At 41.1% G+C, this 15,729-nt stretch overlaps 1 protein-coding gene across 1 annotated transcript in view; it reads left to right on the forward strand.

The window, feature by feature from the left end:
* Nucleotides 1-1,550: 1,550 nt before the first annotated feature.
* The window catches only part of wwox (WW domain containing oxidoreductase), a 128,572-nt gene continuing 114,393 nt past the window's right edge, over nt 1,551-15,729 (forward strand). The window contains exons 1-5 of the mRNA XM_047596098.1: nt 1,551-1,769; nt 2,777-2,841; nt 3,160-3,217; nt 3,720-3,889; nt 12,841-12,947. Of these exons, the coding sequence (XP_047452054.1) occupies nt 1,663-1,769; nt 2,777-2,841; nt 3,160-3,217; nt 3,720-3,889; nt 12,841-12,947 (507 nt within the window). The 5' untranslated portion in view covers nt 1,551-1,662. The remainder of the gene's footprint in view (nt 1,770-2,776; nt 2,842-3,159; nt 3,218-3,719; nt 3,890-12,840; nt 12,948-15,729) is intronic.

The raw sequence follows: 15,729 nt of genomic DNA on the forward strand, positions 1-15,729 counted from the left end.
TACTCCAACATGTATGACACAGAATCTAAAAAGAGTGTCAGAAAAGAAGATATATAGTGTCTACAAGTGGAACATTGCAGGAATGGCTATTGATATAGAATAGAATAGAATAGAATAGAATAGAATAGAATAGAATGCCAAACGAGATCAGAGAGCCAGGTGACTTTGAATCAATTATCTTTTCATCTAGGCTTTAGTCAAGGACAGTCTGTGATAAGTAAGCTATCTTGTTTCAGGTCTCTGTCCTGACAAGGTCCTTATGAAAACCTGAAACATAGATTCACTTTCCCTGTTCAGAGCCAAATATTGTAGATATATTCTGCGTATTCATGTGAACTTGACTAGAATAAATGGATGCAATAATTTCACAATGTAAAATATGATTTATTTAGTTATAATTATTTCTTTTGACAGGGGTATTTCAGTCAAATTCATTTTCTTGTAAGATCATCATATGTTATTTATGTAAAACTTACTGACAGTTACTGTGTAAAGTTGATAAACCCAGAACAGAGGAAGTCCACAGGGCAGTGAAGTGTGAAGTTTATCAGTCCATGCATCTAGTTGCTAACATCCCTTCTTTTTTCTTTTTATACCTATCGCTCCTTCATGGAGCATAGGCGCTGATCACTATCCACCAGAGTCCCCTATCCGGGACTTTCTTTTCCAGCTGTTTCCATGTCAGGCCACATTGCTAGATGTCAGTTTCAAGGTCCCTGCATTTCAAGGTTCTTGGACCTGCCTTCCATCTGCCTTGAACTCCTCAGTCTCTACAGATACTGTGAAATGCGAGCACAAGAAGCCATCACATCCTGTTAGTCGTATTTGTACATTCTTGTCACCAGTTTGAAATTAGATTCATGTATTGGTGTCGCCATGTTGCCTAATAACTGCATGGCCATCATGTGGAAACGTTGACTCAGCATGCAGCACAACTACTACAGTGAACATTCTGGTTCAGACAGGGAAAGAAGCAAGAAGATTGCAGCGGTGATAGGGAACAGGTCACATCGGCTGTTATCAAACTTGGCTATGTGAGACATAACATAGGGCACAGCCCCATGACTTGTAAAACACAATATTTTAATTCATTGTGACACAAAAAGCGATGTTGGTACGATAGTACACACGGAGGACGTATAGCACATCAAACTATCATGTTATTAATTACGTGCTTGCTTTGACGTCTGAAATTTTAGTTGTTTAAAGTTGTTTTAAATTTATATTTAAAAAGAGACTGTTTCTGTGTAGAAACCTATGTCTTTATTATTTGTTATTTATTTATTAATTTATTATCTTGTTTGCTGAGCACTGTTCAGCAGCCTCTTATGATTAAGACATTATAGACTGAGCGCATGTTTAAAGATAGTCTTAATCACATCACGATAATGAATTATTTATTTGTCATTAACAACACTTAAATATACACTTAAATATTAAGAGAAAATATTGTATTTTGCTAACGAAACAACCTACAACAACCCACTCAAGTTCTTCGGCCTCAACTACCCATGATGCAGCTCGGCAGTCGTCACCGTATTGTTGCGGAAGTGCCGGCGAGCGCTAGAGTGTCGCTCTGCACACTGACAGCTGCGTTAATTCCTCCGAACAGATATTCCCGTCTGCTTTTGAATCTCTGTTATTTACCGAAAAGGTTGACTTATGGCAGCTCTTAAATACGCCGGCATGGACGATACAGACAGTGAGGATGAGTTACCACCTGGATGGGAGGAGAGATCTACGAAAGATGGTTGGGTTTACTACGCAAAGTGAGAGGAATCCCACTACTAATATAAACTGTCAAGCAGCATCTCTGTGTATGAGTTTAGCCTTAGTCTGGTTCACAGCCGTGTTATATCTACCGCCAGTCTGCGACTAACGCGGCTTGCTAGCTGCAACACCCTCGTGATTTATTTTATTTTAAATTCTCCAGCCTTAACACCGCGGTGTGTTTCGTGCAAACTTAGGTTAGAAAGGCTCTTAATGTGACGATATGTCCTAGTAAGACCTGACTTGCAGAAGCTGCAGTGCTTTAGCTCAGAGGCTGTGAACTTCATGGCATATTTCAAGATTATTCTTAAGAATATTTGGCCCATATGTGAATTGCAAAAAACAGACAAACTCACACAAATAGCACATAATGAATAGCAATGTTATAGTGCATTGCAATAGAATAATAGGGTCAGCTTAGACTTATCTGAAACATCAAATTCGTTTTTGTTTTTAAGTGTGTAGTTATCTTGATTGCTGTAACAAAAATGATTTTCCTGTTACGATTAGTTATTCTTTCAATATAAATCTGTCGTCAGTGATGGGACAGTAAACCAAACCGGCTGAGAACGTGTCAAATTTGAATTTGATTATTGAAGAAAATATCCTGACATTTGCTTAATATCTCAACTTATGCTGTAAACTGGTGTATTCCCCTGATATGGCAGCATATTCATAGTCTGCATACCTAGATGATGTTTAATACTGGTTGTCATGTGTATCTTTTATCTGGTACCATTGTGTCTCATGTTGTTACGATTGTGTGTGACTTTTTTCTTCATTCTATCTAAGTTTCCAGGCTTGTTGTCCAGGCTTGATTTTGTCTCTTTAAATGGATATTAATCAAGAGACTGCAGTAAATGCGTCTTTCTTTCCAAAAAAAATATTAATATCACATAGCTGTTTATCAGTTTGCTGTGGTAACTGTATACAGTAAATAACTTAAAGACAAACGTCATTCAGATTTCTTAATCTAAAGTCTTGATTTGTGTCTTTGTACCAACAGCCATGATGAAATGAAGACACAGTGGGAACACCCGAAGACAGGAAAGAAAAAGCGTTGTGCTGGAGGTTTGCTTTTTTCTTTGTTCTTTGTTTTTTTTGTACATTTTTTGTCTGCTGAAGTGTCACTCATGTATGCAAGTGAGAAAAATAATGATAGTATCAATTGCAATACTTTCACATGACTACCCAGTTGCTAATAAGTCTCAATTAGGACATGCAGGTCACTGAATCGTCTCTCTCTCAGCACATAGAAACACAGTTACAATGTCTTTGTGTGCACCAGTGCTATAGCCACACCTTTACTACTATACACCTGGAAATGTTTTCTACATGTATTACATTTTTCACAAATCTATAAATTTTATTCTGTTAATTCTTCTACAGATCTTCCGTATGGTTGGGAGCAAGAAACTGACGAAAAAGGACAAATAATTTATGTTGAGTAAGTAGATTCATGATTAAAATGATCTTCACCATCTTTTCCTTTTTGGCTGCTCCCTTCAGGGGTCGCCATGGCGATTCATCTGCTTCCATCTCACCCTCTCCTCTGCATCCTCTTCTTTCTCTCAAACATGTAATGTCCTCCTTCACTCCATCCATAAACCCCCTCTTTGGTCTTGCTTTTACTCCTTCCTTCCTACGTCCTGCCTGGCAGCTCTATCCTCAACATCCTTCGACCAGTGTATTTACTAACCCTCCTCTGAACATGACAATTTGTATTGTTATTGACGCTATATAAATACAGTTGAACTGAAGCTGAATTGAACATGTCCAACCGTGGCCTCTCTAGCTTTGTCTGTGAATCTTCTCACATAAGCCGTCCCTCTAATGTGCTCATTTGATTCATGATTGAAATGATTATGTTTTTCTAATTTGGGTTTGTGGGATATGTTTGCAGTCCTGGCATTATATGTCACATCCCTTTTTTCCTCTGTTGTTTTCAGTCACATTAACAAGCGGAGCACGTATTTTGACCCACGCCAGGCTTTTACGGTGGAGGACGTGGTGCTGAAGCCAAAACGTTACGATTCAAACTCCGCTGCCCTGGAGATCCTGCAAGGCCGAGACCTTTCTGACAAGGTTGTCCTCATCACTGGTGGCAACGCAGGCATTGGTGAGTTTCATAGTGTCTTCATCTGTTTATCTCTGTTTGTTTATGTGCGGTTATGTTGGAAATCACCAACGCAGTAAAGCGTGTTTTCCCAATAATGCCACTAGGTGGTGATGTGGTATAGTACAAAAGGAGCTGGACAATGTACGTCCCCATCTCTCTGCAACTAGGCATTCATCAACATTAGCCTCCAAAATGATACACTTAGACTCAACAAATCACTCCTTAATACCGAACATGACTGTATTGAAGTTCATTAGCGGGGCTGAATTGGATGTCATTGTTAACTGTAATGAATGGCGTCCATTTGTACCCAGCAAATGCACGACTCACTGTATAATGGTGGAAACAAATGTATTTCCCCTTTCCTTTAGTTTAAATTAGCACAAGTACTGGCCATTTGTTCAGACTTGCTGCTTTGTTCGAGAGAGATAATGACAGCGTGAGGAAAATCAAATAAACATAAAATCGTTAATTGTCTTTATATTCAAATTCTTTGTCCCAGGGAAAGTCGCAGCAGTGTAATTGCTCTGTGTGTATTATGAGATACTGCGGGGCGGCACTGTAATACACAGATTTACAGCAGCCTGGGGACCTTCGCTGAACAAAGAAGCCTGTGAACTTCCTGACCTTGATGTCCCTCTGTCTTTATTACTACATTGTTTAAAAGGAATGCAAATCTTAATGTTACGATAATGGATTGTTACAATTTTTTAAATTGTTGCCGTGATACATACAACATTCATATGCTATTGATATACCTGGATGTCAACCAAACAAGGCTTTATATAAACGTACATTTATTGTGCATTTTAATGACGCAAATAAATGAAATGACAATCAGCAATCCCTGCACAATCATGGGGCATGCATAAATATAAAGTAGTTTTGTATCCAGGATAATAATATTGACAATAATCAAACCTAGCCTCATTATACTATATGTTAAAGTGTAGCGTGAGTAAAATAAAAACATGTAATGGTCTCAAGGATGAATAAAACTAAACTTTATGTCTATGTGAAATGATATATGTGAGGTGTTAAAAGTACACTTCAATTGTGGAGAGGGTTTCCACTGAAACAACTACAGCCAATTGTTCTGTCTTGAATTAGGGTAAATCTGGATTCATTTTTTGCAGGGTAATGGAACGTGCATGAAATATAACAGCTTATATAACAACTTCTGAGATGGGAATATGTGAAAGCACTGTCAACACCCCCCAAATGTTCTGTGCATGTGTAAAAAAAATGGTGCAACTCTGAGGATTGTGCAGTATAACAAAATAATTGGGCCTTTTGATTGTTAAATAGGTGGCCATCAGATATTATAGGCGATGATTAATAATAGTTTTCGCCACAAGAGGGCACAGGAGATCCATGATGGGCTGCTGTTGAGGTTTTAAAACATAGTATTAAAAGCGCCGTATGTGCCTGTTTTTGCCTTAATTAGAGAAAGAAAATAGGAAATTAAAAAAACAAACAAAAAAAACAATACAAATTTAACATTTGTTTGGATGCATTCAGTAAATAAAAAATGTTTGTCTGAAAAGAGCAGCTTTTCACCAAAGTCTGGATCAAGTAGCTACGACACACAGACATTTCTACAGTGTGTGAATACTTAATAAACCCATATTAACATAACCTTTGTTTTACTCCACCGCATATTAAATATGCAGCAGACATAATTAACAGTATTCTAATAGTAATTGCTACTTCTCGTGTACTCCTTTGACATTCCTATAGTGAAATGTGGTTATGCCAATTGGTTGGGCCCACTTAGCATTTTAATGGCATCAATAGTGTTTTAATCCAAGTGTCAAGGCTATTTCCATTTTCCTCAGTGCTTATTTCCTCCACAGGAAATGTGACATTTTTATTAGTAACAGTAGTATATTATTTAATTAGAACATTTACATTTCATCTTTTTAATTTAGTTCTTAATGCACACGAACATGAAAAGCACATATATGAATTTATTAATGCATGAAATGTCATCGTTTTGTGGCCAGCCTTGAAGCTTCATTGCAGCAGCGCTGGGAGGCGAGAAAGTAATGTCTTGCCGGTGTGATCACCGCGCTCAGTTTACAACATTAGTCTTCTTCCCTCTGTTTTCTTTAGTAAATTAAAAACAAGTACCAACCTGAATGGTAATTTTTAATTGTGATAATGGAAATGAATGATTGTAGTTCGCTGCCACCCCCTCCTCCCTGCGCGTCCCTCTCGCCCTCCCTCCCTCCCTCCCTCCCTCCCTCCCTCCCCTTCCCTTTTAAAGGTTTTCTTACTCTTATAGACCTGTGGTTGTACACCTGTACCTCTGCATTGATTCCTAAGCGGCTTTGACCCAGGCCTGAGCCTCCTATCCATCCCCATTACGCACTCCTGCTCTGGCTCTAATTCCCCCCTATCAACTAACTCTCAGGTTATTTACTGGCCAGGGGTCCGTGGAACAGTTGTCCTTAAAGGGCCATTGTCATGATACCTTGGGCTCCCACTTGAGAGACAAAAAGCATCCCTTTTAAACAATAAAATCAGTGTCCTGTAAAACGAAAGTCGCGTTTTTCTTCAACACTTGCTTTCATACGTAAAAAAAAAAAACAAACAAGAAAAAACAACAACTCTGTTTAGCACGAGCCATTTCCTAAAATATTTTTTCCTGCCGAAGCAAAACTATATTTGTATTGTCCTCTCTTAGCACACACAGTCATATTTGGCCTGTGACAGCTCTTCTGGGAACTGTTTGTATGTGCATTTATGTGTCCCAGCACCTGGGGAGCATCGTCAGTCTCCCAGGTGCCATGTTGTCAACATAACATTATGTTTAATAGTGGTCAGAAATAACATATTGACCCACTGTCTCCCTCAGATAAAGCACTCAGGCTGGGACAACTGTCTTCCGTGTGCTATTTCTTTCTCGCCCAGTGCAGCGTGTCAGATTCATGCAAGAAACACTCTTTCTCAATTTCTGCGTGCTGTGGTATTGCATGTGTAGGTCAAATATGAAATTATCTGTAAAACTGTTTACAGCCTGTGTGTTCTTGCATATCATTCTACTTTTGCTGTGTTTGGTCTTTTATCAGGTTGACATGTTTAGAATTGATTAACTTTTTTTTTTTTGCCTCCATCCAGTGCAGTGTCTTAATGCAGAGCAATACCCACAGCAGTGAAGCTCTACTCAGTCTAAATGCACGTAATAAATTCCACACGGTATTGTTGTCAAGGTCCAGGGTCAATGTTGGAATAAGAAGCAAAAAAGACTCAGGCGGGCCAGACAGGGAATAACAAGGATTTGGAAAAGAGCTCTTCATAATGTGTTAGTATCTCTATGCATTGTCTGTGCAGTGTTTTAGGACTTTCGGTGTTATTCTTATTCATGAAAGACTAACATTGTTCCATATTTGTGTTGATCCCAGTGTTGTGTTGTGAGGATTAAGTGTCAGGCCGGTGCTCTCCTCTCTCTGGATGGAGAGATCCCTAAGCATATTCAGTGAGTCGCAGAGCTGTGGGAGCCTCTGTGTGCAGATTAAACCCATAGCCCAGCTTTGTGGCTGATCATTAGATTGAGGCAGATTTGTTAAGCATAACTGCCATTAAATTGGCTGCAAAGCTCTGGTATTTACTGCACTACTGTTTATGAATAAGGACCCCCTTAAAGACCCGCGCAGCGATGCGTTAAACCCGAGCCTGAGTAAGGAGGGAAATGCATTATTCATAGTGGGAGGAATTAGATGGATAAAAAGATGTTCCTGGTGAGGATGCCATGCGGTGTCTGTGTCTCAGCGCGCGTGTCTCTGAGCGTCTCTGAGTGGCCGCGTGTGGTTCAGATGACATCCAGAGTGTGTCTGTGTTTATATTCAGAAGCCTGGTAGTGTTTTTTTGTGTGCGTGCGCGGCCGCTGGGGGCTCGGCCGGCCCCCGCGTCCTGCTCCGTCTCCTCTTTGTCAGCTCGCACGCTGAACTCCCGAGGAAATCGAAGGAGAGCTTTAATTTTATTTTTTTTTTCTTCCCCATCATCGGGCATTTCATGTCCTCACTGATGAACGTGTTTATTGGCTACGCAATGAGAACCAGTTATGGTTGGTTAGTCAAATTATTCAACTTTATTAACCTTGGATGAAATTTGCTATGCAGACCCAAACTGGTGTAACATGCATAGAGTATTATGCTGGAGGCTAGGAGGGTTCAATAATGATTACAGCTCTAATATAATAGAAGTGAAGTGGTTAGAGAGAGGATGGAATACATATATGTGCTTAAAGGCTGTAGGTAAAATAAAATGAAGGGGTATTGGGTTATTGTGTGTAGTCAAGTAGTTTATGAACCTATCGAGTTTACAGTCTGCAGATGATGAGGGGATGAAAGTTACATGATGGGGGGAGATTTTTTGATGACAGTGATGAAAATACCCTTAATGCTCAGCAGACACTGTATGAGCAGGCTGCTGGGGGTTGTGTTTATCCGCGTGCGCGTGATTTGGTGTGATACATGTTTATCAACTTTACCGTTGTCTTTCTATCGCTCTCCGTGAGTCTCGGCTGCCGGAGGACCAGGGATGTCCATTGCGGTGTGAGGCCATGATGAGATATTGTGTAGGGAGTTGGAGGTTGCCACAGAGGGTCAGGGAAAGAGAAGGGGGTGGGTGGGGTACTAGATAGGATGGCGGGATGGTGGAGGGGGGGCAGGAAGGAGGCAGAAAGGGGACAGGGAGGGGTAATAGAACCACTCCAGTGCTCTCGCCTGGAACAGCTCAACCTTGGGCTGTAATTACTAACCATACATTCCACTTTTGGGGTGACATCTCCCTCCTCTTGGACTAATGGAGGGGAATTAGAGGGGATCTTAAAAGTCAGAAAGAATGGGGGAGTTGTGCCGTTGCTCACTCCTTGGACAAGAAATACGCCGCGGCCGCAGGAGCGGGTGAACTCATCACGGAGACAGTCAAGAGTTGGAGTCTGTTTCCGGAGCCACTCGGCCGCTCGCTTACTAGCCGCTCTTAGTAATGCAGTAAAAGAGTCGTTTAGTGATCAGATGACAGAGATGTTCCCTGAAATAAATTCTCCCGTTGTATCTCATGTTAACTTGAAAATAAAAGAATACTGCAAACCCTTCAGACCTTCGCATTAAAGGTCCCATATTATGTAAAATTCACTTTATAAAGGTTTTCTAAGAGTAATATGTGTCCGCATATCTCGTGTTTGGGAAGAAGAAGTGAAAAAATTTTGTCACTTCCTTCACTTGCTTGCTCTAATTTTTAGCGAATGTGGGTTCAAACAGGCGAATCTGAGTTTTTTCCCTTTTTGACGTCATGCAGGGAAATAACCACTCCCTCCAGTAATGGATACTGCCTTTGATCCGCCCCCCCGCCCCTCAGATAGATGAGTCCGCCCCCTCTAAAATGACACCATTTTTCTCCTTAAAAACACACAAAGCAAATGTACGAGCAAAGCATGGGCATCACTCTGTTGTTTTTTTTACTCTTTTTGTCTGAGCCCGTGAAGTCCCAGTGTATCGATTTTATTTTTGCTGGAAATGTACCAACAAAACTTCCCAAAGCTTTGCATGTGTGCGCAAAGCATTTTACAGAGGACTTCTTTCTAAGTATCAGCCCATACGAAGCAGACTTCGCTGCGTAAACATTAACGCATGCTAACGCCAGCAAATGAAGCATCATCTCCCTGAGAGGGGCGTGGACAGACACAGCTCATTAGCATTTAAAGATACAGACACAGAAGCGGCCTGTTCTCAGTGTAGCTCACTAGAGCAACTTTTTAACTGGCTGAAATTCAGGACTGAGGCTGAATTTGCGGTAATACACTTTGAGAACAATGATGTTGGACCTCTGACACCTATATGAAATCGTTGAAAAAATGTGTACTATGGGACCTTTAAGATCCGATTTGGATGCTCAGATCATGTAAAAACAGGTTTGAACACCCCCAGCAGTCTTATCTCTGACCACATTTGGAGGTGGCCTGAAGAAAGAATTAGAAACACTGGAATTTAAATTGTGACAGTGGAGTGGCAGTATTGGCTCAGATGTGGTATGGAGTGGAGTATCCAGTTTTCACTTGATGTGTCTACTAATTTATAAACTCTTCACCGGCTCCGAAGCCCACGAATCTAATGAATGAATCAAAGTGACAACAGAAGACAAATTAGGCAGATAAACAGAATTAAATAGTGTAATTAAAAGCCACATATGTTTCATATTTATCAGTTGCTTCAGAAATAGAACGCACAACATATTTTTATGTTGCACATTACAGTTAAGATGCCTTGTAATTGATTGAGGCGGCGTACCCGCTGTATGCACGTAGTCCGCTCCGTGCTGCTCTTGCGTTCTCGGAGCACAAATTCCGCTCTGGTGAAAGGGGACTGTGGGAACTCGCCGTGTTTACCCACAGGTCTTGTAATGATCTGGATTGACTTCTGTTTGCCCAATTGTACTGCAGAGCTTATTTTAGTTAAATGCCTCTTTGGAAGCAGATCAAGAGAGAGAAGGAGCAGGCAGCTCCGTTTGCCAAATAAACACGTTTACTGACGAGGCTGGTAATGATCTCATTACAGTGAGCCAATACACCTGTGTACGAGGGGGGATCCAGAGAGGGGTGGCGGGCCAGGGCGGACAAACAAAGCGTGAAATCACTAAATCACACTCATTATTGGGGGATATCAGTAGGGCCAGGATCCTAATGTACCATGAAGAGCATTCACTGCTTAATAGACATTTTACACATTTTTTATGCATTTTATACATAACAGTAAAACACATTTTCAACAATAGGCGAGCAGTTTACTGTACATTTTGTTGCGTTGTGAAGCTTCAGGGTGGAAACAATCAAAGGAGCTTTATCTCCCAGCTCCTGAAAAAAAAAAGTTCTGATTCTGATCCTCTTCTTCTCATACGTCTTTGTTTACTATGTCGTTGTCTGATGAGACAAAAGAACCTGGATGGGCGTTGCAGCCCAGCCGGCCTCCTGTGTGTTGTAAAACAGCTTATGGCGTCTGTCGAACTGCCGGAGCAAAAAAAAAAAAAGAAGAAAAAAACATCAAAAAACAAAACCGCTGCTTGACCTCTTGTCATGTTCCACCATCACCATACAACGCAGGAACAGGCTCCCTTTGTTGTACACCTGACCAAGAACTAATTTCGGTGCAGCCCTCTCCACCGGTAACATGGGCGAGAGGGCGGGAAGTCTCTGTTAAAGCAATGCCACTCTCGTTATTTCACAATTAATGTCAAGCCCTTGTTATTTGTCATTGCAAATACATGGCTTCAGTGCTGCTGCTGCTGTTGTCGCTGCCATATTCTAATTTGTTCTCCATTATGGAAAACACTGGCGACGATTAATTTCACTTTCATGGTTTGTACACACAACAAGTGAGTGTGAGGTGGTGTTGTTTACCAGACGCCAGCGCTCTTGTCCAATTTATAAAGGCAGAGTAATGCTTTTATATGGCACTATGTATAGAAATATATAATATTATAATATATAATATAATATTATATTAAATGTATTCCTAGATTAATATGTATTAGTAGCAATAGTATTATTTGGATGAAGCCATAATAAAAATGACACTGAGAAGATTTTATAACATTTCTTTCCTAAAGCTAGCTCCTACATGTGCAAATTTTTTTATTATTATTTTTTTTTTTTTTTACCCAGGAGCCACACTGCTTGTTTTTTTTTTTTTTTAATTCCTGTCATGATGTTTTTATTTTCATTTCCATTCCCTGCGAGTGAAATGATCGCCGCTCACAGGCACAGTCCCCTCCATTACACCTAATAAGGTGTCATATAATTTCATTCCATGCTTCACTTGTCAGAAAGGGGCTTCCAATCCTGCTCCAATTTTGAGTTTTAATAGATATTAGTCCTTAACACTCTCCTCACAATTAGGCCTCCCAGTTTTGCTCTTAATGAAAATCAGATTAAGACATATAATCTAATTACAGTCCATATTAATCCACCCTCTGATGCACTCTGCCTACTGCTCCGCCTCTCAGACCCTCTTGGCCCCGTCCCGTCAGTATTGTCAGTCAGGACGCTCACTCTGCACATGTGTCTCTATATGCAGGTTTGTGTGCGGTTGGACTGAAATATACGATGGTCTGCGCTGTTGAACTTTTCCGTGACTCGTTGAGGGACAGTAAATGTCAAAGGAAATAAATATACGGTGAAAGAAGAAAAAAAAAAAGTTAATCTCGTAAATTAATTCAACCTACGGGATGAAATGACCCATTTAGACTTGTAATTTAGAAATGAACTTCTCTCCCCCTATCTTTAGTTTTTTGTCAGTTTTATCGTGACTACATGATTTGGATGGAGCCATGAAGTAGTCTTGGACTGATAAATTCTGCGCCTATCGGGACGCGGACCTCGTTTCATGAGGAGAAACGTCCTTATCGGAGGCCCTTTGATGTGGGGAAATATCAACACCAAGGTTTCAGTTCGATTGTCGTGTCTGTTCGGTTGCTGCTTCTATTATGACCCGTGTTTTCATAATTACTGCCATCAGTGTGTAATTATTAGCATAATTAACAACCGACCTCCCTTCTGCTGAAGTGAGCGGCGAGACCTTCTCGAGAGCCGGCGGTCAGATCCCAAACTTTATCTAAGACGAGGAGAAGAAGTCTTGAACCACAATAATTCAATCAGTTTCATCACTTCAGAGAGAAATGATTAACTCCCCCTACTAGACCACTGGGTTTCTCAATGAAAGGAATTATATGGAAAATTGATGGGGATTTTAACTTACAGCTGCCTGCCTCCCCATAACCCCCCGCTGCATTCGATTCCACCCCGGGAATCAAAGTTATCTTCAGAAATAACTGATCTTTGAAGCATTGCACGCTTTCATTCTTTTTATTTTTTTTTTCTCTTTACATCTTTGTCTCCCTGTCTCCCTGTCTGTCTGTCTGTCTGACTGACTGACTCCATCCTCTGGTCTCAGGATTCGAGACGGCCAGGTCTTTCGCTCTCCACGGTGCGCATGTGATCATAGCGTGCCGAAACCTGTCCCGGGCCAACAAGGCAGTCAGCGCCATACAGCAGGAGTGGGTAAGTGACCCTTATTGTTTTCTCGAATGGGTCCAGAGATATTATTGTACTTGTTTCTTCCTGACAAGAAATCCCATGAAAACCCAACAATGACCCTCTGTGTAGCCAAAGCGTAACATACATACAGCTTGTTCCACTTCAGACGTTCCAAAAACTATTAAAAACACATCAGTGAGCCACACTGGTGTAACAGGGAGCGCATACCAACCTGCTTCCATGAATACCGGTGAACAAATATTTTATCAATGACTAAAATAAAAAACGTTAAAAAAAAAAGTGACGTGTTATGCCTGTAGAAATTATCTTTGTGCTAAGAGCCATAGACAGGCAGGAGTAGCCCAGACCCTAAGTGTTTGGACAGTTAAAACTGTTCACTGATCAGGCATAACATTATGACCATCATCCTAATATTGTGTAGGTCTCAGTTGTGCCTCCAAGCCAGCAAACATGTTAACACCACCCAGAAAGGCCCGACCTGGACCTGAACCTAGACTTTCTCTGGAACTCACTGGAAGGCATTAGTGTTAACCACAGAGTCATAGTGCCGCCCTGTACAAAGGTCCAATATCCAAACGAATTTCAATTTACACGCTCTGTGTGGTTCCATGACATGGCACATTACCGTTTCTTGGCCCAAAGCAGCCAAAGGCAATGGTAGCGTGTGTGTGTTAGAAGATAATGGTCAGTATATTTATGTAATGAGGGAGAAATTCCTTTAAACCAAACAAATTGATTTATTTTCAACTTTCAGGACAAAAAAAAGACAAGTAGAAAAAAAAGACATTTGGCCAAAAAGAGGAGCTTTCTGAAAAAATCCGGAAAAAAAAGCCATGACGAATAAGAATAGCAGGTTAATTGAACAAAGTGTAATTTCAAGTTGATGTAATCCACAAAAGTACACTGCCATGACTAAAGCAGAGATTTATGCAAAACATTACATTATTTCAACTACTACACAAATACACTTTTTAGATTGCTTAGATACTTGATCAGTTTGGGATCTAGTGAATTTGGAGGCCAGGTCAACACCTTGTGCTAACAACTAATTGTTCGTAAACTGTTTTTGTGTGTGCCTGTGTCAGGCTGCATCCAGGCTGTGTCACTGCTGTGGGGTGGGCGTGCCTGGTCTGGTCTAGGTGGGTGCTACATGTCTAAGTAACATCCGGCTAACAACAGGTCCAAAAGTTTCCCAGCACAACATTGTATTGTCACAAGATGGTCAATGGTATTCACTTCTCCTGTCAGTGGTTTTTATGTTGTGGCTGATCGGTGTGGATCATAACATTTTAACACACATTGGCCAAATTTTATGGGCTCAAAAATAATTGCTAAAACACAGAACACAAAGAACAAAAAATGTGTAACTGGTCTGAATGTTTTTATTTATTGTATTTTATTTTTTACTTCCTCATTGAAACTATACAATAAGAACAGAGGATGTAAAACGTATGTCACAGATTACGTATAATTAATTCACAATTTCTCAAGTTAGTTACATGAAATATAAAATTCAGACGTCTACAAAATTTAGGTATTCAGATCTCTTAAAAAAACAATGTCTTCCTAAATGAGAGAAAAAAAAACTGAACACGAACAGTGAGGAAACTTCTTTGTGAGTCTCTTCCTGTGAAGCAAGTGAAAGCAAGAGGGGGGGGGGCGCAGAAGAAAAAATGTGAGAGGGCATCTGATAATTACCTGAGATTATTACTCTAATATCGCTGCGCTTGTGACATGTCCCCAGATTTACGAGTGTGGGAAAATAAACAAGTGAAATGTGGGTGCTGGAGCAGAAAGAATAAGCCATTAGCACTGGGTTGATTACAGAGAGCAGGACTTGAAGAAGGAGAGTGAGTGCTCAGCGCAGATATGAAGAGAGAGGCTGAGGAGAAGGAGGGGGGAGGGAGGCGGGGAGGTGGAGAGGGAGAGCGCGAGGGAGACAAACGCCTTTGAGCGCGAGTAGATCTGCAGTGTTTAAACTCACCAAAGTCTCTAATTGAAATATGCCCCTGGGGCTGTCAGCGCTGCTCCACAGCGTGAAACCCGGCGCTTTGTCTAAATGAGTGAGAAAAAAGCTCTGATCCAGGACCAGATTTCGTCGTCAAATTGATTTTCAGGCTCTGCACCTGCCGCAGAATTATCCAGGATGTTAAATGTTAGAGGATTGCCTAGAATTGCCTTTAAAACAACGGGTAATTGTAACCTCTGCCGTGGAAATGATCACCTGTTTGCGGTACGTTGGCGTGCTGCACACGCGGATTGCCCGCGAATTTAACAGTTAATAGAGTTCGGTATAGTTTCGAACGCAGCCATGGTGGTGAATTAGCATTCCTTAAGCTCGCTTCCTTTTCAAGGAATTCCCCTCTTATAGGCTAATGAATAAAAGTCACAATATCAGAATAAATCTTTGCAGCAAATTCTCCCCTCTGGCGACATTATTAATAGAGTCAGGAGAAGAATAGAAAGGAGGATTAATCTTTAAGATGATGGATGGACTCTGCTTACCTTCCCATGCTCCTATGTTAAGGTCATTTTGATAAGAGGGTATATTTTGGGGTCCTCTGTACAAAAGGTCATCATATCTACTTCCAGGTCTCTCTCCGAGTTCCGCTCTGGCTGCCAGGACTGCAACTGCTGTCCCGATTGCGCGAGACCTCTGACCTCCAACTACCTGCTTATTATTTCTCCGAACTCTCCCCTTCTCCAACTCCGTCGCTCCCTCTCCGGCTCGCGTGCGTCTGGCTTTGAGGGCCGGTGTCGCCGTTCGGAGGCGAGAGCGATGTCC

The sequence above is a fragment of the Mugil cephalus genome, chromosome 10 (genome assembly GCF_022458985.1).
Source record: "Mugil cephalus isolate CIBA_MC_2020 chromosome 10, CIBA_Mcephalus_1.1, whole genome shotgun sequence".
NCBI lineage: Eukaryota > Metazoa > Chordata > Actinopteri > Mugiliformes > Mugilidae > Mugil > Mugil cephalus.